The following is a 27,910-nucleotide window of genomic DNA, read 5'->3' on the forward strand; positions in this document are numbered from 1 at the left end:
AGAAGAAGAAGAATGTTGATAATATATTACAGATAGTATTTTTACTTAGAATATTTATATTATAAGGTTTCTATCTTTATTGTTCCTACTGTCTTGATGTTAAGTACAGGTGCTCCAATCACCACGTCAAATTCCTTGTGTGTGTGAGCTCACTTAGTAATAAAGCTGTCTTGAATCTTGAATTAATCTTGATGCAGAAGTGACATGGTGACATGGTGTGACTATGATGATGGATACTGGAAGCTTTTATCCTCCAGTATAATCTATTCAACCATATTCCCTGTCTCTGTTCAACTTAAATGTCAAAAAGCACACAGCTCCATTTTCATTTGATAAAATAATAAAAACTGACATAGTCGGATCTAACAATAACAGGCCCTATCTTTAGATGACGTAGTCTCCAATATATAATATCAGTGTAGTTCATTCATGTATAATCCCATAGAGCCATAGAATATAGCGTACACGTTTCACGTCCATGAAAGCAGCATTTGTCCCCATTAGCCTCGCAAGGAAATGGATGATTACAGCGTTTTATAAAACAATCAGTGCAACAGTGTGTTCTCTGTAGGCTATCCCCAATAGTTGTGATCACTTGCTCTTTACTGCCTCCCTGAGGACGATTTAATAAAAAGCTAAGTGCGATCATGATGTGTTCTCCAGTGCGCTCTCCTCTTCTTCTTCTTCTTCTTCTTCTTCTTCCTCACTGTACCACTGTTATCACTCCAGCTCTCTGTCAGTGTCTCCAGCCTCTTGGATCGTACATTTTTTTTAATTTAAGCCTACAATGAGTGACATATCATCTTGTTACTTCCATGGAGCTTTGGCGAAATTCATTAAAAGTGCCCCCTGCCTTTGTTCGGATATCTTTTTAAATATTAACAAGTTGTCATGTCATCTCTAACTGGAAGAGGAGACAGATCTGCTGCCTCAGTCAGAGGAACTCACCGGGTAAGTCAGATTTAAACATTATAAACAGATTAATTCACATTTATGTAACATTAGAAGGTATTTATGGAGTTTATTTAAATAATTGTTGTTGTTTTTCCTGCAAGACAAACATTTGGGTGTGGTTACAGTTGTCCGCGTCGATTGATATCTAATTTCCCGCTGCCTAAGCCCACATACATCCTCTGTAAGATGATTTCTCTCTCAGAGCACAGAAGTGCAGCATCGTTGGGACCCAGCCTGGTTTTCTGTAACTACTAACGGGAAAGACTGCCAACCCAAGGAGCGCCCTGCCCCAGAGGGTGCCGGAGGGTCCCGAGGAGACCCACATCGGAATATGTGCCAGAGAGAAGACTCCGTCCCGTCATACAGGGCTCTGACTGGAACCATGGGAGACCGCATCAGGAGTACTTTGTCCTCTGGAAGCGCGACTCTGTGCAGAGATACCATGTCGAAGAATCCTGGCTTTGGGAGGGCTGACAGGAAAGTTGCGTGTTGTGAGAAGTGCTCAGCGACCCTTGTGGCTCTCAAGAAACAAGCGCTGAGCCTGGCTGTGCACCATCACTTCTCCTGCAAGGTCAGTAACCAGGGACTTCTGGTGAGGCTATTAGTGGAGCACAAATGCAGGTAAAGATCAGGCTGCTCACTTGAAAGTTGATACAGGGTCTAGAAAAAAAAAAAGAAATATGGCTAGGATGTTTGGAGCCAAATTTTAGACAGTAATGGTTTAAGATGAAACGGTACCACTGCTGTGTGGATGATCACACAATGAGAATTTTCAGTCAATGCTTTTATTTTCAACATTTTGCAAACTAAAGGAAAGGCTATTGAAAAATATAAATGTTTAAATAATCAGCCTTTATTATTTCATAGACTTTTTATTTTCTAATTCATTTTCTCACAAGTGCTTTGTGTTTGAGTCAATTAAAAGTGTTATAATATTCATGTGGGCACATCAGTCTATGCAGATGTGCCTCTGGAAGGTAAGTTCACCATCCATGTGCATTTGTCACCACTAACATCCATCAAACTCACTCCAATCGACAAAGTAAACCAGTGCCATTCCTTTGCGAGTGGTTTCAAATGAATATTTCATCTCCTACAACGGTGTGTCATCTCCTCTGTCCTCTCCATTGGGCTGTTTATTTCTGTCCTTCTAAGTGGGATGGGGCACCGCGAGCATCATGTTTTTAAGAGAGAGACCACAGGACTGAGCAGTGTACACTTTGAGAAGGAGAGAGATGGTATCTTGTGGCCACAGACATGGTCAGAATCTGATAAACAGACTCCTTGCAGGTTTATTGATCTGAGCACAATTTCTCCAAACCATCTCTGCTCTTTAATGCCATCTTGAAAGATCAGTTTGCAGCCTAGCTAAAGGTCCAGTCTGGTGAGAACAACTCATATTTTCTTGCTGCTGTCATTATTACTTTGTATTTTCTAGATGTTTTAGTTTATTTTGCCAACGTGATATTAAATACAGAGGAAATCAAGATGTACTGTAAATATGGTTTAATTACTCTTTGGTCCATTTAGCTCATGACGCTTCAGCACTTTTGGAGTTTAATGATTTTGTTTTACATAATTCTTGAGAGCTCCTGCAGTATCCCTTGGGGGGAATATGGGTCACTGGCAATGTGCTGGCAGACTGCAGGATGGATGGGGAGAGGGGAGGGAGGAGGGAGTGAGTCTGTTGGATGTTGGTAGAAGTCAAGGGCAGAGCAAACAGGATACAAGAATGTCTTTGTCAAGATCAAATGCAGATGATGGTTTGATTTTATTTTGCTGGATATAACAGAGTGGTTCCCTCCTGCAGACACACAAAAAAATCATTTTAAACAGATTGATTTCAACTTTTACAAACCTCATCTTGTCAAAATTGTTGAAATAATATTTGACATGTATCTGCCAAAAAGATTGCAGTCTGTTAAAGTAACTCAATCTTATTGCATTTTAATGATGTTATTTTGAAAATAATAGAGAAAAAATGCATCTTTAATTGTTTGTATAATTTATAGCAGTGCTTTACCACCTGTTCTTTCACTTAGCTGCAGAAGAGGAAATGAAAATATGTTCTTTTACCTTATTTTAACATAATATTTTGTTGTTTTCCATGTATGTGTTGTTAAAAAAAAGATCAATAGAAATTGTCTTGTCATTAAGTAGCAGTACATAACTTTATTTTACTGTACGCTTGATGATAGGAACAGCCGTCCTGATTCCATAATTACTTTACTAAGTGCTAGGATTGCTTGTAGTGCCTTCCCACGGCTCAATTTCCGAGTGCTCAGTGATCAATTGTGTTACTCTCAAGCCAGAAGTCAAAGTAAGCAGATTAGCTATTAGCTTTGTAATTATATCTTGAAGAAGCCTGAGCTGAATCTCACTAGGTTATTCTTTTTTGTGAAAATAGAGCTTGAGTCAAACAGGTAATGACTAAACATCAAGTTTGATTTCAATCATTTAATGTAAAACTTTCTTTTACATCTGTGTCTCTGTGCAGGACTCCAGTGATCTGTCTGTATTTCTTCATGACAACCTTCGAGTCCATAGTCGCTCCACCTTTGAGTCCAGGGACAGTGAGAGGGAGCCGGGCGAGTGTGGAGCTTGTGGTGTAAACCTGAATCAGCTCAAACAGGAGGCGGTGCACTTGGCTCTGAGCAGGGGTCAGTCATTAGCAAAGCCCCCCTTTGAACCCAGCTTTAGCATGGGGACACTGCTGGGGCAAAGTGACACTAAATATGGAGAAAGAGCTCGGCGGGAAGCTGCTATGGCGGTGCATCAACCACGCAGTCTCACCCAGAGTCCACATAGCCCAAGAAGCCCAAAGACACCTCAGAGGACCCCTCAAAGGACCCCTCAGAGGACCCCTCAAAGGACCCCTCAGAGTACCCCGCAAACCCTAAGACGGAGGGGGCCCAAGCCCCCCTGTGACATGGACCGTTGGGTGGAGGAGCAGCAGCAGCTGGTCGCATCTAAACCTGTGTCTAACACTGATGGTGTCACCATGTACCCTTACCGCCAGGTACCCCTAAAAGCCTACTCTTAGCATTAAATCACACGTAACACTTCCTCTAGTGGGCGTTCCCTTTTTAATGAGCTATATGTGCAAAGTACATCTTTATGGGCGCACATGTCAGCAGAGCTATGATTCATGGGGCCTAATCAGCACCTATTTAGATCCCATGGCCCAAGACGTTGTTTAAAACTACTTTTGCTAATGGAATGGAATTGGGTCATGATTTACCCCTGTCATAAAAACCGACCAGTCACAAAGCACTTGTGATCAATAGGGGGATGGTCATATTTAACAGGGCTGGTGAAATATGCATTACTGTGATGGAAGCCACTCTACTCCCCCCAGTCCCCAATGAAAAATGTTATAGACCTCTACAAGGTGAGAGAGTTATAGATGTTTGGTTTGAGGTTGCTGATTCAACATGTGTCCTCTAGTGGAAATAACTTTATTCTACAAAATCTATAAAGAGTTCCAAAGAAGGTGTCCTATTATAGTTTTTCCAAAGCACAAGAGCTCAAAAAACAATGTTACCAGCTCTAATGAAAGCTCCAAACCTTATTATGGTTGGCTATCTAGCTCACAGTCATTTTTGTGATTAAAGATAATGTTAAAAACACACATCAGTTATTGTTGTCCCTCAACTTAAAAATGTTTCCTCGTGTATCATTATCATTATTTTAATTGTGGGACCAACTGGCCTCATCTGTAATACAAGAATGTTTTTACCCATTCCCATTTCCAAGCTACATACAGTATATCCACATTACGTAAAGCAAGTCAGCGAGATCCAGCAGATCAAAAAACAACAGGTTATAATTTTGAATGCTACAACAACTCAGAGCCACAAATCCAGTGACATAATAGGCTGCTAGGCTAGAAGCTAGTTTATACGTCAGCTGAAGGTAACAGATTGATGTTTGGTATGATGTGAGTAAACATCTGAAACTGAACATTTGTAAGTAACATGAAATACTTAGTGTCTTTAATACTGACACATTTGCAGGTATACTATGTTCTATAACAGTTGTCTTGTTTGTTTATGAAAATGCCTCCACTGTGCTTCAACCGGTCCTCCATTATAAATAGATGTAATGGCCTGACTGGAATCCAGCAGGGTGGAATCTTCCTTCTTAACGGGAGGGGTGCAAGATGCATCTGCCAAAGCAAATGAAACATGATCATGCAGGTTAATCTTGTTCTGTGGTACTCGTGTGCAGAGTCCTTGTCAACAGGAGGTATCAGAAGAGGGCGGGTCTTATATATTACAAATGATAAGGTCTAAAATCTGTATCTTAATCAACCTGTGCTTCCTTATTGACTTATTAAGTCAAATGTAACGGTAATAATGAAACATCTTGCTCAAATGAAACCCTGCTTTGCTATACTGTAAGAGAAATTAGCAAGGCGGGTCCAGTAAGAAGATGGATCAATACTGCTTTGTGCGGCTGAGGAGAAATCATATGAGAGGATTGAAAGCAGAGGACAAAGACAGAGGGAGGAGACAAAAAAGGAGGGAGAAATTATCATATAAGGCGAGACAGTTAAGTTGAGCGTTTAAGATTGGTGACAGGAGGGATGGCAAGAACAGAAACTTCAGATGAAAGAGGAGGAGTGGATGGGACAGAAGGAAACAAGACATAATAAAGCACTATGTTGAAGTAATACAGACAGAAATCTGAGCAGACAGGAAGAGAAAGTAAGGATCAGAAAAGGTTATAACTGATATCAAATAGAGGACATGAGGAGAGGAAGGGGGAGTGTCCACACATTATCTAAATGAGCCTGGGTTACATACTGAGTATTAACATTGCCACGACTTTATACTCCTCCCACTCTTATTGTAAATCAACTACTACTACAATGTCTGTGAACAGCACTGATTGGCAGTGAATGCCTGAACCTTGTTAAAAGGAAAAATCCGGGGCTGATGCTATCTCATGGAAAAAAAAGGCTGAGACATCTCTGCGGTGTATGAAAGCACTGTTACACAAATATGTTGGCTCTGTAGCCTGCAGCGAGACTCAGTGACTTCATGTTGAGTAGAAGCATGTTGGATATGTCATGTTGCATACACACTGCCTAGTTATGAAAGATAGTTTATTTTCTGCACCCCTTCAGCTCTGATTTTAAAGCTAATAAAGCAGTCACTGCAGCCATCATAGACTATTCCTCACAGTCCACATCCAGCAGGATTTACCAGAGATTACACACTGTGTTTAAACCACTGCTCTCAGCCTAGATGCCCCACTTAGACAGGCGCACCCATACTTGTCCCTAGAGTAATACCCTTGATAATAGTCCCTTTTGAAGGGGCTGCAGGAGTGCAATTACACATTTGGATTTTTATAACGAGCTTTATCCCCCAGCAGGCTGCAGATGATGCTACGCTGGCCTGTGGTAATGCTGGGACTGTACAGACGAGCTCAAAGATCCCTCACATTTCCAGAGTGGTAACCATCGCAAACACTGCTGCAATGTCTCTTTTAGCAAGGTAAGAAAACCTACATTACTTAAATATCGTGCTTTAAAATGTGTTCAGTTTGCAGCATGTCTCTTCTGGTTACACCACAAGTGTCAGTGGTATAACATGCCACCTCCCCTCTTCTCTGCAGGGCAGCAGAGAAGCTCAACCTGACATTGAGGAAAAAGGGCCAGGCCTCGGATCCAGCTCCCGCCCATTTTTCCACCTGCTTCAGGGAGATCATCCAGAAAAACCCACCGCCTGTACCCTCCTGCCTGCTCCAAGCTGCCACCAGGACCAAGGACTCACCCAATGTTGGCAAGGTAGAGCACTGAGCCTCAAATATGCAGTGAATGTAGATTTTTCAGTGAAACACACATGGTTTGGGAACAGTTTGCTTATAAATTCAGGAATTCTCCACAACAAAACCAAAGGAAATGTAGAATAAAATATTAAATCTATTTAGATAATTGGCCTTTAGGATTTTTTAAAACATATTAATCTAAGTGAGACTTTTCATGGTAGAATACTTTTTTAAATAAAAATGAATAAAGGAAATATAAACAACAATGTAATACTGGTGCAAATTGAGCAGTCCATTTACAGCCAGTATAGACCATATTAACACTTTTTAGAATGTTACTTCTTAAAAGAACATATCAACATCAGCATTTCACAGACTGTAGCTTTGACTTCAAATAGCACTGACTGGAAGGACTGTTGTATTGATCTTGTCTTTCCCTATAATTTCATAGTTTCCCTTTTTATGTTTGTCTGATAACATAAAATATGACTTTATTGTTGCAGCTACACAAACATAGTAGCAAGTGCAAAGTGCATGATTGTTACACATGGTATAAATAGTTGTAATTATAGGCAGTAAGGAAATGTTATGCAGAAGTGACAGGTGGATATGGTGTGATTAAGGTGTGGTTATGACAGATTGTATGAAATATTAATAAATAAATAAATATATAGGTATGTAGATAATAATAAATAATAATAATGATACATTTCATTTATATAGCGCTTTTCAAAAAACTCAAAGGTACTTCACACATAACACACAATAAAAGACAGAATAAAATAAACAAAATAGTAACACAGTGGATATAAAAACATTTACAGTTAAAAGCAGTTCTGAAGAGGTGAGTTTTGGTGGATTTGAATGTTTGTCAGTCTGTGGAGTTGTGTATGTGTTTGGGGAGGGAGTACCAGAGGGCGGGGACAGCAATGGAGTAAGCCCTGTCGCCCCAGGTTTGGGAGAGGAGGTTTTCATTGGAGGAATGGCTGTATACAGATGTGTCTGTATACAGAGATAGAGAATAGTAAAAAGTACAGTACTATATAATAGTACTATATAATAAAAGCTCTCTGCCTCTGTGTTAAGGTTGCTAGCAGTAGCTTTCAGCAATTTGCTACACCCAGGATTATCAGTGGATCCTAGATTCAAAGTTTTACAGATTTGCGCTCATGTGTAGCTCTCTGCAGAATTACGTAAACCCATAGGCACAGTAATAGAAGAAGCATCCAACCTGCTTTCCCTCTATTATGAGAGTTGTAAAGAGATTGATGCCAGACATAAACTACTGTTAGCTTGACAATATCAAGATGCATTACATATTTTGATTTTATATGAATAGTGATGTTAGTTGATGTTTCTACTAAGATAAATGGACATGTCATATTGCAGAGCAACCATAGGCTGTCTTTGATCTTCTGTCACATTATTTCTACATATTATATATGTAGAAACAGAGTAGGTCTGTATCAGCGGTATATAGCACTGTTCTCACCCACAAACACCACCTTGGAAGTGTTTTACCTTCATTGTTACAGTATAAAGAGATCACAGACAATCTGGAGGGGATCCTATATCACCCCTTCCTTATGATACACTGTAATGTGGGGCTAATGTCTCCATCTTGTTCCCTCCCTCCCCTTCACTCCCCTCCTCTGGGAGAAAATGGGGAGATCAATATGGCTGCCTGCCTGCCTTGTCTCAGATGGATGGACTCTTGGGTTCAGTCTAGAGTTACAGACAGGGGCTCAGATAGATCCCACACCTGCCTGAGCACTCAGCTCTGTGTGCCTCCGCGTGCCAGATTGAATGTGTCCGTAAGAACAGTAGAGAATTTTCTCTGCTTGCAAAAGCGTCTCTTGAATAATTTAACCCTCATAAATAGAGTTTGACACATGTTCAATAGGGTTAGGAAGCCACTTCTTGCATAAGGTATTCAAATTATGAGGAGCAGAGAGAAACCTTACGTGGCAGATGGAATATGGCTTTCAGGATTGAATGGTCAATAAGGGATGATGTCATGGTGGTGTAATGCAGTCGTGCACAATTTCAAGAAAACCTCATTCAGCTTGGTGATATGGCATGTATGGTTACATGCAATCTTGCAGACCTGAATTCTGATTATGAAAAATGTCCAAATTGGTTTATAGATCCTGTTAAAGCGTATTATCTGTTATGATGTACGTCTTGCCTTGACTTCTTGCAGACACAGGCCTCTGAGCCTTGTTAAATGACTGTAAGATTCAGGATCTAACTTAATTTAAGAACATAAAACCTCTAAATCTTAAGGCTTCCGGTAGAGGGTTGCATTAAGGAATTGATGTCATGACATGCGGAAATGTAGCAGGAGGTATGCATAGCCATGCAGCCGTAAGTGCATGTATGGTCTCTACATTAACTGGATTAGCTGGCAGGCTTCTGCAGCCTACACACATTTCAACATTTGACAACATACTGCTCATCAATCAGTTGATGGTGATGAAGCACAAGAACAGATTTGCAGATATGTTCAAGGATACACATTTGCTTCAATTTAAGAAAGTCTTTAACATTTTTCCCTGCAAAGAACACCATCTGTAGTTCACCTACTCAGTGCTAAAACCGAATCCTTTCTGACATTATCCAATTTGTTCTGCAAGGTTTCCCTTTTTCAAATGATGTTTCTCTCAGCCCACGCTGCATAAAATAACATCTTAGCCTCCCATGGCTGTGCATCATGGGGCTGAGAGCAGGAGTCTCACTATTACTTCCACGTCACCGCTACATTTGATGTCAGCCTCCTGAGCTGAAACCCTGTTCTTTGGTAAACATTCATTCTTTTACAAATTTAAAAGGCAATGTATAAAAGTCAGTGACACACCGCAGCATGCATCTTCACACAGCACAGTCTAAGGTTTTGTGAACCAGTACTTTAGAGTTTTCTCACTCTATCACCATCCTAACATGTCTGGATGGAAGACTCCATGATGACTAAGACTTAATGAATTTTACATGAGGATATTTTTAAACTTGCTGTTTTGAAACTCATTGTTTTTTAATGTTTTGCTGTGGTGCTGGGATTTATTCTCAAAAGTTTATGCTGCAGGTACATCCCCTACAGTCTTTGCCTAGAAACGCAGGCTTCTTTTGAAATCTCTAACACAGGTTTATCAGTAAAAGCCACCCAACCGCTGGGTTTGATAAATAATGGAGCATTCTTTAGTTATTCCAGAGTATTTGCAAGTGTTCACCCGTTCTTCATATATACAGTATATTATCTATACAGTATGTCTGCAGAGGTAAGTGAAAAGTGTTCACCAAACTCTTGTGAATGAAATGTAATGCTTACATCTAAAAGGTGTGTTCTAGCTCTCTGAGCAATACCTTGTGCACAGTTACACTAATAGTAAGCTAGTACAAAAGCTGATATTTTCTATAAAGCATGGATGGTATGGGGTCCATACTATACAACAATAAAGAATCTGCCCACTCAAATTACAAAACAAACCATATTTTGTCGAGCCATCAAACTGATCTGTATTTCCGTTTCATACTTTGTAGGGAAAATGTACAACCCCACATTTACAAAATGTCGGGAGGCTGTGTAAAATCTTAATATAAACACATTATGTTGATGACTCTATAGTGGAAGTCACTGCATGGGCACAAAATCCCTTCTAAAAACCATTGTCTGTGAACACAGATGCTGCATCCACCAATGAGGGTTAAAATTGTACCAGATTGTACCAAAGAGGAAACAAAATATCAAGTAGATCCAGAGATACTGTGGACTTCTCTCAGCCTAAGACATTTAAGATGAGCTGAGACAAAGTAAAAAATTGTTGAATCTGACTAATCAAAATTTGAAATTATTTTTGGAAATCATTGAAACCCAACGTGTGGCTTGTTATTAGCTTACAGTTGTAAAGCCAGCATCTGTGTATGGTATGGGGAAGCACAAGTGTCCATAGCATGGGTAGCATGCACATCTGGGTAGGCACAATTAATGCTAAACAATACAGATTCTGGAGCAACATATGCTGCCATCCAGGAAATACCTTTTCAGGGAAGACCTTACATATTTCAGCAAGACAATGCAAAACCACATTCAGCACCTGTTACAACATCATGGCTCTGTAGTAAAAGAGTCCAGGTGCTAAACTGGCCTGCCTGCAGTCCCAACTTATCACCCATTGAAAACAATAAAGAGACTCTGGACTGTTGAGCAGCTGAGTCACTATATCATGTCACTCTCAAAACTCCAGAAACTGGACTCCCGGGTTCCCAAACGTTTAGAGTGTTGATAAAAGAAGAGGATGATAAAACAGGTAAACAATAGTAAACATGCACATTTTTCAGTTTCAACTTTTGATATGCTGTCTCTGCACTATTTATAATTAAATATAGACTTTAAATGATTTGCAAACCATCTGTTTTTATTCACATTTTACACAGCGTCTAAATTCTTCTTGAATTGGAGTTATACATTTAAACAGCTTCAGCTCACAGCAAGCAGCTCTGTTGCAGGCTGTACCTAGAAAAAACTGGCTTCAAGTTAAATGCCAATGTCACCAGGCCAACATATGAGCCTGATATGTGGATATTGTTTTGTTTAGTACTGATTAGCAAATGTTAGCATGAGAACATATTAATCAAATTTGATGGCTAAGTTCATTTAATAATATAAATGTGTTCTATAATAAAATATTAAAAGACAGTACAATGAAGTGTTTCATGGCAATCTATCTACACTATTAGTTGTTGAAAATGGGCTACATATCGACATTACAGTCTCTTGAGCCTGCTACTATATTGGGCCCATGGTTACCTCATGAAATTTAACAACTCAATCTTACAACTTGCTTCCCTCTCTCGTGTTGTATGCACAGGTCAAAGTCGTGCTGAGGGTGAACCCAACTCTGTCAGAGGGCCAAGGCCAACCACCTGTTCTCCGTGTTGAGCCATTCAAGAATAGAGTCACCATATTGGAACCGATCAGCAAAAGCCAATCACACGCTATAATGACTCTGGACAGGGATGGCAAACATCTTGTAAAGACCTTCAACTTCGATGCTGCATTTGCTCAAGAGTCAAGCCAGGTTAGGTTCTTCATCCTGTGGTTTTTAATGTTTGTCTTAATGCATCTTAATGGACTGGTTTTGCAAAGAAATGTATTTTGATGTTGACGTATTAGGGTGGCTCATTACATTTCTCCTTCAGTATTCTATGCATATTGTCCCTTCTGTATACCACACAGAGGCTGGCCTTCTCTGTCCGGTCACCTGAAAACTTATAGGGCCACCACAATTACACAGTCATTCAATTAAGTTCAACCTCCTTCAAGCCTGTTTACAGTATCTGAGCCAAAGGGAATCTTGAAAATCCGTATGCATTCCTCCGCTGTTGCAGATTGTTCGTTTCACTGGATGTGCTTTTCCTTTTCAGTGGCACGATGATTCATGAGATACTCTCTGTTCTTTGTTCTGTCCGACCAGGCTGAGGTGTGTGCAGGCGTTTTGGCTGACGTCATCCGCTGTGTGCTCAGCGGCAGCGATGGATGCGTTCTGGGTTTGGGATGTGCTGATGTGGGTTAGTAATCGGTCACTGGGAGAGGCCATGGGTTAAATCTTTAGATGAGAGTGGGACGCTTTTATCTGCCCCCCCCCCCCCCCCCCCCCCCCCCCTCCATTTCCCCCTTTTCTCTGCCCCACTCCTGCTATCATCCATCCTCCCTGTATCACTTAAAGCCCATGTCTCTGTGTTCTCTCTCTGTCCTCTTATTAGTCTTATTTTTAGCTATCTTCTTCCTTTTTATCTCTGTTGCTTCACTTTATTCCACTATCGTCTTCTTTTTTTTATCACAGTAATGACAGCAAAGTGTTGGTGCTGTTTCAAGTCTCTCCCTCGCAGTCATTCAGCTTTCACCTGTTCTTTCGTAAATAAAAGCATGTTCATCAATTATGCAACACTTTTGCTTTTTAAAAGGGTACGATTAGAGGATGGACATTTCAACAAGCTGAAAAAGGACACAAATATTTGATTAGATTTTCCAGAGTCCCTTAGCTTAGAGGGGACTGGAGACAAAATGGACTGTAAAACGTTGCTATGAGAGAGATGGACCCTGCACTTAGCGTCATTCAAGGGTTTAATAGATTTGTAGCAGGGGCGTTTGCACACACACACACACACACACACACACACACACACACACACACACACACACACACACTCTCCCTCTCTCTCTCTCTATCTCTCTCTCTCTCTCTCTATCGGGGTAAGGACAGGGTCTCCTTGGCTCTGTTTTTTCACATGACGCCACTCTCCGTAAATCTGATTGAATTAGACGGCCAATACAAACTACATGTGGCCCCCAGCCAGAGGATATCAATCTCTTCCACAAAATACTTTTCTCCCTGAATAGCCAGCTTGGCCTTTAATTGGAGTAAAACCAATTCCGTATCCTCATTCAGTTAGAATTTTAAAAAAGGACCTTAACTCTAAGCTACGGTGGGGTGACAGTGCACTTGAGGTACAATTTGGAATCACTCCAAAAGAAAATCTGAAAATGTTAAAATGTATCTGCTCTTAAACTGCACTGTGTCGTGTGACTTTGGATGGCTAATGCAGTACGGTCATTATGTGGATTGGTTTGCCTCTGCATGAATTTGCCTTGGGGTGTGTATCTTTGAACGTGTGCAACCGTATACACTTCTATACTGTCTTGTTATATGAAGGCTACAGACCTTAGTGTTGCCAGCCACACCTTGGCTTCAGCAAGCTATACAATACTAATGGTTGGCTGATATTACTTGCGAGAGAGGCTAGTACAGCAGTGATTTTAGTAGCATGATGACATCTCTGTGTGTGCAACTAACATGCTGAAATGATTATGATAAGAAGCATCTGTTGAGCAAGCGTGTTTATAAAGCTTGGTTTGGCTATGTCACAAGTTTTGAAAGAATTTTGTCATTATCCAACAGACTGTCACATAAATCCTTTGCATTCGACAACAGTTATTCTGAATTGTGAATCATATTCTCCTCCTGATGTTTATTGATTTTATGAGGGGCATCTTATTTGTAGGCTAGCATGCACATGAACTTGATGTTTGTGAGTTTATATGTTGCATGCATATATCCGTGCGCTCTGTTGTCTGCTTCAGGCTCCTGGTCTAGCATGGTGGGGAGTGGTGAGAGCATCCAGAAGCTCGGGCTGATCCCTTATGCAATCTCCTGGCTGTACAGTGCCATCGAGCGGCGGAGGGAGAAAACCTGGACCGAGCTGAGTGTATCAGTGTCTGCTATAGAGCTCTGCTGCGGAGAGGAGGACACTCTGAGGGATCTGCTGGGGGAGATAGTCCCTTCATCAGGCAGTCTCCATGACAGCCCTAAAGCTCATGTTAGACTCCAGGAGGACCCTGTCCATGGGATACAGGTAAGGGGAAATTGCTTGTGCTAAGAAAATAAAAGCAGTGGAACTTAATATTCTACACTCTATCAGCTTTTTCATTTTCAAAAGCAGGTATCAAGTTTTAGCCGGTAAAAGCGAGGTAAAATTCATGAGAATCCCTCGTATGCTGACGATGGGCTGTCGTTACTCACAAATCCAGAGATCCCAATTCAGGCTGCTCTAGAATTGATGAGTTGTTTGAGTCAATTTACAAATATTTAATACATTCAGAGTCAGAAGTCTTTCTTTGGTTGCTCTTTGTCATGTTAGCCCCTCCTTTATCCTGCTGATTCAGGTGGGCATTGCAGGTGTGCATGTTATAATACTGACAACTTCTTAGAGGTGGATTTCCCAACCATTATTTATGTTAGGAAGGATCTCCTACTTGACATGACAATTCCACCTAAGCCTCTCTATGTTTCACAAATACGTCGGATCTTGCTTTCAAAGAGATTAATTCAATAAATGATAAATGGTTGGTTTGGTACTTTTGCCTGGAAGAAACTTCCTATGAGTCTGATTAAACTGATGAAAATCATAATGGTTCAGTAAAGATCTAAAAAGCAGGAATACTGGAGATACTGTTTCATATATCTTGTTATATTTTTATCTTTGACTCTTAGATATGGCAGGATTTATGTTAATATTTATTCAGATAGTGATTTTGGATAACGATCTTTATATAAGCTGATAACACGGAGTGAGTGCAACCTATTAGATCCTATTAAGATCAGATCTGATTGCATTATGACTGCAGAGCTGTCTAGTCCCTCCCACTGCTGTTTGCAAGCCAGCACCACACTGTACACTTCTGTTTTTATTCATTGATTCTTGTCAAAATAAAATCTACAGCGCAAACAGAGCAGTAGTCCAAGGGTTTGTTTTTCCAGTTTTTGATAAACAACAAATGCAAACACAAAAAAAATTGTACATTGAGCAAAGTTCTTCCAAATTCTTCCTAATTTTAAGCTTCAAATATTTAGACCTGAATCAGAAAACACAAAGTGACAAATCCCAGTTAGATATATGGGACATAAACGCTGATAGTTTCTATTTATGTTTATGAAATTAAGCTTTCTTTCTGAGACTGTATAACTGTCGTCTTCTCTTTCTCTAGCTACGTAATCACAACCGAGTGAAGGCTCCCACTGCTGAGCGAGCTGCCTCACTTCTTGATGCGGCCATTGCAGCACGTCGGCACAATGACTTCATTACATATCTGTCCCACAGCTCCATAATGTTTTTCACCCTCTACATCCAACCCCCTCGTACAGAGAGCAGCACCATTGGCAAAGGTTGTGATGAATTATTCAGTAGCTTTAGCTTGTCCCAGTTGAATTTGCTTGTTTCCCAGTGAATTACTGTCACAGTTAACCATTCATTCCTCAATGCGTTAAAATAATTTGAACTCCAGTTCTTTGATTTGTATTTTAACTATCTTCCTCTCTGTTGTTTTCATTTGTAGGTGCACGTGGCCCAACTAAGTTGACCATGATAGATGTGTGTAGTGGCATGAGGGGTATGAGACAAAATAAGCCTCCATTCTCTGATCTGGGCCCCATTGTCTTGGCTCTGCTTGGTGGACATAAAACCATTCCTAACAAGTAAGAATGCAACTCCTCCATGTGATTTGACTTAAAATGGTTCAACTAACTAAATAAACACAGTGAGCAAAATTTCAGTTGTATTGTTAATCTTTAAAATGTGTTTTTGACATATGTAATGCCACAAAACCCATTCTATAGTGTCTTAAAACTAATGGACTATAATAACAACTGTAAAATATCAAGATATGAAAGCTTTTGCGGCTTGAAGATACAAGGCACTCATGCATACTTTGAGTTAATGTTTGTGCTCTGTCTCTTAATAGGGGTAGTAAATTGACTATGCTTCTTCAAGAGTCTTTGAGTCATGTCAATTGCCATACTACAGTGGTTGCTCAGGTTGCTGATTCATTGGCACATCTTCAAGAGACATTATCCACCATCCAGATGGCATCTCGCATCCGCAAGACGCAGAAAAGGACAAAGGTGATATTAAACTATACGCCCTCTAATGTCTGTTAATTTGCATCTCTTTGTTTGTGCTGTTTTGGTAAAGAAAGTCAAGATTTTTTTTTAAAAATACATTTTTATTTTTCCTATACAGTTGTTTCCAGTTCTCCCTAATGGTTCATTGATTGATTAATGTCTCAGTCTGTTCAATTCTATACCTAACTCCACAATGTATCTTTACCAGCAGTCCACTTCATGTTCTCCTTGTGGAAGAAGTTTGACAAGAGAGAAGAGAGGGCCTCAGTCTTTCTCCCTGCGTGCGTTCCACTCAACTGATGAGGTAGACGTTGACGTCCCTCGCTTTCGTTTGCGTGGAGAGCTGGAGGAGCGCTCCAGTAGTGACCAGTCCTGTGACACAGTCATCCAACTGGACTCTTATGGCTTGGTCCAGTCCAAAGTCCCCCCAAGACTGGCACAACCTGAATTTGTGCCAATCATACCTTCGTTGCACCCTAACAAGGCTGACATGGAGGACCCAGAGTTTACTGCTCTGCTCCAAGAGCTTTTAAAAATCCCCCAGCTGCAAGGAGGAAAGAAGGAGGAGAAGACTGAGGGGAACATTGAGGTGCTGAAAGCAGATATGAAGCAGCCAGCGAGAGATTGTCTTAAATGTGACACATTTGCTGAACTTCAAGAGCGCCTGGGCTGCATTGATGGAAGTGAAGCAACAATGGATTTGCTCAAGTCTTCCTCAAAAGGCCATCCTGTTGATGATGTTACAACCAAATCGCAACCCCTGAAAGGAACAGGGAAACAGGCAGGCGGTGCATCATCAGACACACCACAGAACCAGCTGATCAAGGTGTCAGGCTGCAGCCAGACTTCTGTTGGAGAACAGCAGAAAGATGGTGCCTTACCTGGAGACAGTTTTCAGAGAGAAGATTCAGGTCTGTATGATTGTGAGGAGTGCAGTGGAACCAGTTCAAGCGAGGAACTGCTGAACCAAACTCTCAGCATCAACATGGCCAAAAATGAAACTGTTAAGTCGAGTGATAAGCCTCCTTCTCGGGATGTCAGTGTGGATGCTCAGGGAACAGCTGCCACTAGATCCCCTGTACTTCAGACCACAGACAAACAGGAGAGTCCTGAAGCTGCTGATTGGTTCAAACCAGACAAAAGGTCTTCCCCGATTGGCAAAAGCTCCCCAATATCTCCCCCCTCTTCCTGCTCACTTGTAGGGAATGTCCTACCCAATCATCCGGCTGAGGACGTCAAGGAAATGAAGGCCACTATCACAGTTACTGTTCAACAGCCATTGGACTTAAAGGGCCAAGATGAACTTGTCTACTCCATGGTGGAGGAGGTGACCATCAGTGGAGGACTGGACAGAGGGAGGACAGGTGGAAACATTATTTGCATCAGGGACAGTGCACAATCACAGGCACATGTTCAAAGCTCTGGTAGCTCGCAACCAATCAGGATAATCAGCAATGTCATTGAAGAGTCAGTGGCTGCAGGACCCTCCATTGTAAACAGCAGCCCTGCAATTCAGTCTCTGGCTAAGGAGGCAAACACTGAAAAGCCTCAGCATCACTTCAGGAAGGAGAATAGGTACTTACCTTCATTCATAAACCCCATGCTGATGCACACCGAGATGGATTGTGAGTTTAATGATACGAAAGAAAACAAGCGTCCCAATGACTCTTTTCCAGGAGTTAAATCATCATCCGAGCTCAGAGGGAATACATGTCAAGAACATAGTAAGGCTCAGGATAGGAGGTGTGGGGAATTCGCTTCTGAGACACATGCCAAAAAGTCTGAGAAAGTATGTGACTCATCTTTTAGCCGAGGTTCTTATGAGCTGTTGGTCTTAGAAGATTCAGCATTCTATGATGGAGCTGCAGAAAACAAGATGCATAGAAAGAGGATGAGAAATACAGACAAGAACCACCCCAGAGACAAGGAGCATGTTTACTCTGCTCACACTCCAAGGGGATCAGAGGGGGAAGAATTCAGATCCAGACATGTTGGAAATGGCCCCAAGGGAACTAATGTTTCACCTGGTTGCCAAGAAACCACTGATGCTTATTTTAAAACAGGTAGTTTGCCTAGAGGCTGGCAAAATGCCAATCTACAGGAAAGCTACCATGGCAGTCACTTGGCAGACTACTGCAGAGACCCAAGGGGGTTGACATCATCCACTCCTTGTAGCCCAGGGGTAACTCTAGAGAGGAGGCAGAGAGCGAATCACAGCGTCCATGTCTCCTCTCCTCAGAAACATGCCGCTGAATACAAACATTATGCTAGTAGCGCTCCCAAAAAGAGTGTTGAATCTTTGTTTGAGAGTTCAGGTCTGAGAATGAAACATGATAATACAAGTGGGATGTTGTTGTCACCTATTGAGGACAGTAGCAGGCATTTTGGTGCTAAACTGGAGCACCTGGGTACCAGGACTAATTCTCTTGGAAGGTCCCAAAGAGACCTTCCACATCTTGACAGAGGAAGTAGTAACACTTCTTTGAGCTCTAAAGGCAGCTCCAAAGGAAGTGTTGAAGGAACCTGTAAGCGAGGTTACAAAGGAAATAATGATGCAGAGTGTACATTTCCACGGGCCAACAGGAGCCCCAGGAAGAGTGCTCGGTCTGACCAGACTCATCATGCATTTCATTCTGAAAACCACATAACTCAATCTGTGAGACATATCCATTCCAAGCTTTCTGCTGTGGGGAAACTCAAGATGGCTAGCCCCAAAGTCCGTCGCCTGTCTGCTTCAAGCATCAAGAACCTCAGTCTACCACACAAAGGTCTACGGCAGTCCATCAGCCGCAGTGCCAGTCTTTCCCCAGATGGCAAAACTGTGAGTTTTGAGCGGACATCATCGTTTCTCTCCTCTTCACCTCCACGGTCTTACCAATCGATCAGTCGGACTCCAAGTCAAAGCTCCACATGCTCATCCACTAAATCCGCCATCCAGGGGTTTGTCAACGGCCGGATCACAGACCTCCTCAAAGAAAGGTCCTCCAGCCCCACTTCAGGAGGACTGGACCATTTAGCTCCACTTCCCTCGCCGTACAGCCGGATGACTGAACCCCGAGTGCCTGATCACCTGAGTGGGCATGCCAGTGACACCACCAGTGTGTTGAGTGGAGATTTGCCACCAGCCATGGGGAAGACATCCCTGCATTTCTCAAACAGGAACAGTATGGTGAGCAGTGGATACGACAGCATGATGAGGGACAGTGAAGCCACAGGCAGCAGCACATCAACCAGAGACTCTGTTAGCGACCGGAGCGGCTCTCTCCTCAGTGTGACTCGCAGCAGTCGATCATCTCGGAGGAGGGGGAACACAGGTAAAACACCTGCTAAAAGTAGGCGTTGAAATAAAATGGACTGATTTTTCAGATGATCAGAATCTGAAAAGGGTCTCCTGAGCCCCCTTGTGTGTATTTGTTGTTAGCTGTTCGTTGTGTTGTCTCAAAATGGGTATTAGTTATTTAGCATGCATGTTTAATATTTTTTATTACTTCCAATACCCATTTTTAATTGATTTATATATTGTCTGTTTCGTAAAGCAACCACTTGTTCTGATAAATTCCATTAAAATATAATAATTAAATTCCAATCCAATGAATGCCATGTTTTCCTGTACTCTTTTCAAACTACATGTTGCATGTCAAGGGGAAGGACTGTTTTCAATCAAGCCTTTCAAACCTCTATGTCCAACTTTAGAAGAGCAGAATGACACCAATCCAATGACATGTAAGAGAATGGTTGTTGGATTGGTATGCATCATTTGAAGAGTTAATATTCCTTTTGTGGATCTTTCACAAACGTAAAAAAGGAAATAACTTCAAAGGTGATGTTTACATTTTGTTTTTATACATCTGCCATAAAATAAAGAAAACAATCTTTATGAATGGCAGTATTGGGATCATATTTTTGGGGGTTTGTAATCTGACCACATAACATATTAATTATGACATTAATTGGGGGTGACATACATCTGTAGAATGCGGTCAGACCTAGTTTCCTTACAGGCAATAAAAGTTTAAATATGTATGAGGTCACATTATTAATATATGAAAGCAGTGATGGCACTTTAAGGTGCTGGAGTGAACTGGAATGAGTGTTTGGCTGATACAGTAGACGATAAAGGTGGGTGTGGGTGTTGGTGTGTATAGACAATACTTCTAAAGGGAATAATGCACAGAGAAACTCATATTAGCATTAAGTTAAAAACTTGGGTTTAAACAGCAAAACCTGCTCATGGACTATGAAACTAATAAGAGACAGAGCTCTGCTAGATAAACGCATGGACTTTAGAGTTAGAGATAGACTGATTGATTGGTCTGGCAGATAAGGTGGGCCAATTAATGGCATTTTGAAAAGATCGAATTCCACCTATGCCTGCACTCAAGTGGCCAATTAAAAAAATGAACAAATAATGTCTGCAGACACTGCAGGCAGCCTCGTCAGTGTGGCTGCTAAAGAACTATGTTAACGTCCCCCTAAATGGGAACAGGTTTTTACCATCCTAAATGACAGCATATCAAATCTAAAACATTTACTAGCCGGTGTTTAAAATTTAATTCCGTTATGCTGGACAAATTAATGCAGTTAAATATTGCTTCTGTCGTAGTATCAGACATGTTCTGAAATCTATGACACAACCCAATGTATTTTTGTATTTCATGAATTGATTAAAAATCCATCTAAAGCAAGTTACTGGCTAAGATAACCATCAGTTTAGATTGCAATGTATGGAATAAAAGATACTATTATTAAATTGTATTTATCAAATACAAAGCAATGTGATATCGGCATAATATACTGTACGTGCCATCGGCTGACCTGCTCTGTAATTATCGTCATCGACCGTTGAAAAACTGATAGCAGTTTACCACTATTCAAAGCACCTCTATCATCCACAGTCAGTATTTGAATACTCTTTGAGTGTCTCCTAAAGATAAACACTCAATCTGATGAAACTTCAACCTATATAATTTGAGTTCCAAACAAGATAAATTCACAAAGAGTAGGGGAGCCAGTTCAGCCTAAGTCGCATGTACAGAAACTACAGTCGTCGAGCGGATGGCCGGGTTCGATTCCAACCAAAAGATCCTTTCCAGCATGACAATCCTCATTCTCTCTCCTGATTTCCTGCTCTATCCACTATCCTATCCTCTGAGAATAAAGCCATAAAAAGCCCCAAAATATAACTTAAAGAAGAAAAACAGTAGCAACGTGGTAAGTATACTTTAGGACAGTACTGAAGTACTCATCTTTAGTACTTAAGTATCTGTGTATCTGAAGAAATAACAAATAGACCGCCGCACACTAACTGACACATTTCAGTGTGCGGCAGTCTATTTGTTATTTCCTAAATATATATTCCTGCAACCAATCGGCACCTGATAACGTAAGTTGGCTGTGCATGGAGAGCCCTGTTAACTGTTAGTATCTGTGTTTCTGTACTTTACCTTAGTCTCATTTTAGGGCAGCTTATGACTTTTACTCCTCTACATTTGAAAGACAAAAATCGTACCTGACTCCATCACATTGCTATAAATGTTGTCATCACGTACTACTTTTGCTCTGAAGTAAGCTAATGAATATTGTTTTCTTTTGTAAAATGATATCAGAAAAGACATCAAACTCTGTTTGTGTAGTTCTGCATGTTGTCTGCCGTACCTGCATGTCGTATGTCTTGGTTGAATGTGGAGCAAACGCAGAGCAAACGTCAGATCAGAAAAAAATGTCTTCTCCACCTGAATGAATGTATTGATGACAATACTTTAAGCTGATGTGTGAGGTTTTAGAAATGAAGAATGAAATCATGCGTAGTGAAAATACAAAGTTTTGAGATTTTTTTAAGAAGTAGTTTGAATACTTAATTATTTAAAAAAAAAACAAGCTAGTGACTGAGAAACTTTTAAGTGCAGTGGAGTTATGATGACCAGGATTATCCATACGTTGACTCAAGTAATGACATGGTGTACTTTGTCGGCCATTGGTCCTTGAATGCCACATTTGTGCCGAGGCAAACTGCTTTTTCGTAGTATTCCAAATAAGCCTGGATACTGGACACTGAATGCAACCCATGTGTCAGCAGTGAGCAGCAGAAGCCTACAAATACTTTACTGCTTATAAGAAAAGAAAAAGGTATTGACATTCTAACTAGTTTACTCTGAGTATGCAGTAGAAGGTTTCAGATACTGGTGAAGAGAAAGAAAACAAGCTGAGGTACAGTATCTTACTGCAGCTTCTTTCTGCCTCACCCTGCTAGGTACTCACCAGCGTCGTCTTTCCCATGATACACCTCTGTCTGTGAGACGCTCGTCTAGTGGATTGAGGTCTCGCTGGGCGGATCGTGGAATCCCAGAGGCCTACGAGATCAAGGTCTATGAGATCGACAATATGCAGCGGATGCAAAAAAGAGCAGGTGCTGGCAAACAGGTGCTGGGTTAATTTTGATTTTTGTTATGAGGTTTAAGGACTTTCTTTTGGCAACCAGCAAATAGCAAGACTGCCTTCAAGAGTCTGAAGCATAGACTGTATAAATGTCACATAACCATCGTGACATCAACCATTGGTTTCCCAACTGCTGTTTTGAAGTCTGTATTTTGGCCAACCTTATGTTGTTGTTTTTGGACTAGGGGATGGTGCTAGAGAGGGCAGAGGGTTGGCAAGTTATGAAAGCTTTACAGTCTATACCTGTGGCTGCGTCATCAGATGGCTAATTAGCTCGCTACCAGCTGTTCATCCAACAGGATAAGACTTTTCTCTCATGGTAGCCAACCAAGGTTGTTTACTTATCAGACTACACAAGCTAACACCAAACTGCATGTCTGAACAGTGTGGCAGAACCTCTTCCATAATTCAAAATGGTGAGCAACATTAAAGTCTCCCCCTTAATAAGAGATGAGTTATAAAAAAAACTAAAGCACTTTTGTACCAGACAGTACAGTGTTTTATTTCTGCTTAGTTTAAAGTACTTTTATAATTTCAGTATCTGGTATGAAAAATTGTCCAGGACAAAAGTCTCTCAGTTTCCCCTAATAGGTCTGTGGTTGGGATTCAGTGCAAATAAATATCCATACAGATTTGACTTGAGCAAAAGAAATGTAGAAAATATACAGGTCACTTAGCATCTTCACTGTTTTCAGCAGCCACTGCACTTAACACTGAAAGGTACATATAGCTTATGTGGTGGCTTAAACAGTACAAAGCCCATAATAAACATCTTGAATCTTGTAAAAAAAGAAAAAGTGACCACTGGGTTTTTTCCAAACTTTGTCTCATTCTCACAATTCTGGCCACTTTGTTCATGATAATGCTAACTTTGCACAACTGTAACTTTCCAAATAATTTACATAGACTCTAACATAAAACATTAGAAATGCTTGAATTGGCAATTAATCAAAAACAGATGTTATCATTCTTGAATAGTAATGTAGATACATAGCTACCTAGACATCTACTTCAGGGGCATCTTGTAGACCAAGCTAGCTTAAAAACTAGCTACTACTCGCAAATGTTTTATTGATACTTTTAATGTTTTGTACATTTACTTTAGCTTATGAAAAAAAAGTTTATAAAAGGTGTAACATAATCAACTCAGAAACATTCAACATACATTAAATTTTATGCTACTCATCAGTATCAGGCTCAAACTACAGACTAGGCTAAACATAAATCAAGCTAGCATTAAACAACTCCTGCTGAGTCATTGACTTCACATATTTTTATACTTTCAGTATAGTTTGAAATGTTTAAAGTGAAACCTGTTTGTATTCAACAAAGTATTTCAAAGTTTCATACTGAAGTTACCTTCTGGTAAAATTTAAAGAGTATATATATTACCAATCATATATTAGTATCATGTTGCTGGTCAAAATAACCCTGCTTAGTGAATTGACCCTGTGTAGGTTAGAGTAAATAAGAGGTTCTAGCTTTCATTCAGGATAGACATCTGCTTTGAAACAAAAAATGCCTGCTGTGCATGTGGTGACGTTATGCCCCAATGATGAGGGTATGGCCTCATGAGACCACTCCCTGCCTCCACCGGTCTCAGGCTTGGTAACTTTGATACAAATTTAATGACCACATGGGGGAAATTGGGTCAATGCAGAAGTGAGAAACAAAGAAGAAGGCAGGAAGTAAAACAAACAGAGTGTATTGTTGGTTAAAGGTTACAGAAGATTTAATAGAAATCATATATTGAGGAAAATTTTAATCAGAGTATCTCTTTTTATCTGTTCCAATCAGGATAACAAAAATAAACATATATGGAATGAATATATTTAATATGAATACAATAAGATTGGTACTGTAGTGTAGTGCAACATACTATGAAAATGTATTCTAGTTTTGAGAAACTGTCTATGTTGTGCCTTCTTAGCTCTCCCTAATGCATGATAGGGTTAGTGTAATCAGGGGATAATTTATTTAGTAGCCTACAGACTCACTTGTCTTGCTCCCCAGGGGTGTCCTTCATGCCCTAACGCAGTGTTTATGAGTGTGAGAGAGCAAAGAAAGAGGGAGAGACAGACAGAAAGACAGACAGAGTGAGGGGGGTTGTGTTTTTATTCAGCCTTTGAGCAAGTATTCAGTCTATAAGAAGCAAACACTGTTTTTCAGATTATATCCTCATGTACAGTATATCTTTGTTTTTAAGAGCAGAATAGATGTCACTTCTGTTGAAATGTGGTTTCCTTCTTTAGAAGACAGTAATACAAAGAACAACGTTGTGATGCCTGATGTCTGAAATCATAACACATGTTGAGTTGTCATTTTGGGTAAAGTATTAAACTTATGTGGTTTTTAGAGGGCTGGAATACTGAAACAAGCAGGTATATAACACACTTTGAACAAAATATGCTACAGATGCTATTTGAGTAACAAATGTGTTGAAATGCGTCTATGTGTTTGTGTTATCAGGGGCCTGCAAGCTTCAGTGCCAAGCTGAAGTTTTTAGAGCACCGTCAGCAGAGGATCTCAGACGTCCAGGCCAAGTACAACACTCTGAGGAGAGAGCTCGAGCACGCAAAACAAAACCTGATGCTGGAGCCTGCTAAGTGGAACCAAGAATGTCAGTACATTTATTCTCTCTTTGAAAATATTGCATCTTCAAGGCATTATCAAAGTAGTCGCTGATTATATGTCTGCCTATCAACTAATTGATTATCTGATCAATTGTTCCGGGTCAATCTCATTGAGTGGGTGGATAATGTGCGTGTAGTGTAACAGCATTCCCACAGAGGGCAGCATACTGCTATTATGGTATATAGAGGCCCCTTTATTCTCTCCTCTTTGTGTTTGGGAGAATTTTTAATCCCCTGCTATAGCATGTTGTTTTTGACTTATAAGTGGTCAGACCAACAAGTTTAAATTGCAACATTGGCAAGATTTTAAGTGTTCGGGTCTCTTAAAATAGCATTAACTGGGGTGAGTTTGGTTTAGAGAAGAATTGGCAGCATCCTGTGAGGTATTTTTTCGTCACTGGTGTTAATAAAAAACATTCTTACACACATATTTTGGCTAGCTTGGGTGTTGCAGATGTCTTAACTGTTTTATGGTCAAAGTACAAAAACCCCATGCAGTAATCAGTGTCTCCTTGCTCCTCTCCAGTCGACCTGTGGCAGACCTTTGAGGTGGACTCCCTGGAACATCTGGAGGCCCTTGAAGTGGTGACCACTCAGCTGGAGAAGAGGGTTAACATCTGCAAGGCCAACGTCATGATGATCACCTCCTTCGATGTGTCCACAAAGAGACGGCAAAAGAAGCGACGTCAAACAAAAAACAAAAAACAGAGAAAAGAGCCTTTAAAGGAAATGTGAGCTGAGTCAATCCTTGGTTAAATACAGTACCTGACTATCACTTTTAGTCGTTAAATTCCAAATGTGTAAATGTGCCACACACTTGATCCTAATGCTAGTTTTATGTGCCACATTACCTCCGCTCCTTTTGAGTTAACATGGTGCTACAAACTTTGGTTGTGTTTAATAAAATCCCAAATCTTACCCTTCATAAGGTCAGAGAATTGGAGTCCATAACAGAGCTCGTCCTACATCTGTAAGGAATTCATCAGTCACACGTAAAGGGCTCATAGCTGCTACAACGCTGTTTGAAACCTTTTTTTATATCGCATTTTAAATGTCAGAAAAACTCATATCTGTCATAGCTCGTGTCTGTCATCATACATGTTGATAAGCATGCTTTTTGAAATGCTTCGTGACGTCTATTTTAAGCTGCCAGTTCACTGGATGTAGCATTGGACAAGACATTTTAGTGGGACTAAAGGGCAAATATTCCTCTCCTGTAAAAGAATCTGCAGAGCATTTAGTAGTAGTCTTTCTTTAAGGTGACAAAGTTGCAGATACTAGTGGACCCAAAAAGACTGCAGGCTTTCTTCAGGTTAAATTCAGACAGAGCACTTGAAATTGGAAAAATCATTTTATAGATAGTTCACATTTCTCACACTTTCATCAGGTTGCTAATAGTCTGATTTCACTCCTCAGGAGTCGTTTCTATAAGATGCATTCTTTAAAATCGTCTGAACATGCATCTTTTGCTTACAGACAGCTATTCAAGCAAAAAAGTTAAGTTTTAGCAATACAACATTTCACTAAATACAGTTTCATTTGATGTTTGTACTTTAAGTCTTTTATGTTGAAGTTAATTCTGGTTAAGTCAGACGTTGTTGCGATACTTGAAGCAGTCTCAGACCACTGATATGTTCAGTTTGCCTAAAAGTTGTTCATTTTTCATACTTGATAAACATTAGAGTAGACCACTACAACATGTGTTCCAAAAAGAGCATGCCATTTTGTACACAGATTATGGTGCTAAATACAAATATAGAACCGGAAACAGGCAGCTTCACGTCTTAACAGCTGCCTGGTGGAGCTGCCTGAGGTAAAGAGTAAAAGATTTAAGGATGCAGTCTGTGCCTACAGAAAGACTGTGATCGATAAACTGGACATTAAAACACATTAGTAAATGATTGGTGGCAGAATAAAAAAATGTTCATTCCACTCTGGGAGTAATGGAGGAGTAATTACATTACAGGAATAACGTCATCATGTCTAAAGAGCCTCGTGCCTCTGAAGTCATTGAGACAATAATAGAAGATGGACTGATGCATACTAATCAATGGACACTGTAGGTCTTTCAACCTGGATCAATGCATTTAAACACACAGAGAACACACACACACACACACACACACACACACACACACACACACACACACACACACACACACACACACACACACACACACAGACAGACAAACACACACATTCTGGATGTCTGTTTTGTGAATCCAATTATTGAGCATGTTGTACATCACTGTTTTAAATTACCACTGCTGTTTTGTTTTGTGTTGTTGTCCATAATGCAAACTCTGCATACCTTGTTTTGTCAAAATAAATTAACTATGCAGCTCCTGCTTCCATCATAAGGGTTTGTTTGACCTACAGTATATGTTGTATTTTCTCTATACATGCTTGTTTTTTCAAAGAGAAAGTTGCAGTATATATAATGCCATGCAAGATGACAAACACAGGATGACTTTTCTTTCTGTCCACATCCAGTGAAAAGGTAATGAGAGGAGGCAGAGCTGAGCCCTAAAGCAGCACAATTATAAAGACAGACTCACAGCAGCAGAGAAAGAAGCCTCAGCAACACACACACACACACACACACACACACACACACACACACACACACACACACACACAAACTAATATGCGTCC

The 27,910-nt window shown here is 40.5% G+C and overlaps 1 protein-coding gene across 1 annotated transcript; it reads left to right on the forward strand.

The window, feature by feature from the left end:
* Nucleotides 1–851: 851 nt before the first annotated feature.
* Nucleotides 852–27,609, forward strand: kif26bb (kinesin family member 26Bb). The gene is made up of 15 exons (XM_034699653.1): nt 852–951; nt 1,157–1,525; nt 3,452–3,973; nt 6,337–6,458; nt 6,580–6,751; nt 11,598–11,807; nt 12,204–12,297; nt 13,871–14,142; nt 15,275–15,452; nt 15,623–15,761; nt 16,028–16,187; nt 16,396–19,501; nt 22,438–22,607; nt 25,092–25,242; nt 25,782–27,609. The coding sequence occupies exons 1-15, from the start codon at nt 892–894 to the stop codon at nt 25,988–25,990; spliced, it is 5,934 nt and encodes a 1,977-aa protein (XP_034555544.1). The 5' UTR covers nt 852–891; the 3' UTR covers nt 25,991–27,609.
* Nucleotides 27,610–27,910: the final 301 nt, after the last annotated feature.

This window comes from Notolabrus celidotus, chromosome 13 (assembly GCF_009762535.1).
Source record: "Notolabrus celidotus isolate fNotCel1 chromosome 13, fNotCel1.pri, whole genome shotgun sequence".
Classification (NCBI taxonomy): domain Eukaryota; kingdom Metazoa; phylum Chordata; class Actinopteri; order Labriformes; family Labridae; genus Notolabrus; species Notolabrus celidotus.

Excerpts from the sequence above, each read along its gene's own strand:
- kif26bb (XM_034699653.1), top strand. The coding sequence starts at position 892 with ATGTCATCTCTAACTGGAAGAGGAGACAGATCTGCTGCCTCAGTCAGA. Across the intron at positions 6,459-6,579 it reads GCAATGTCTCTTTTAGCAAG|GGCAGCAGAGAAGCTCAACC; the intron begins GTAAGAAAACCT and ends TCTTCTCTGCAG. Across the intron at positions 22,608-25,091 it reads GAGCAGGTGCTGGCAAACAG|GGGCCTGCAAGCTTCAGTGC; the intron begins GTGCTGGGTTAA and ends TTGTGTTATCAG.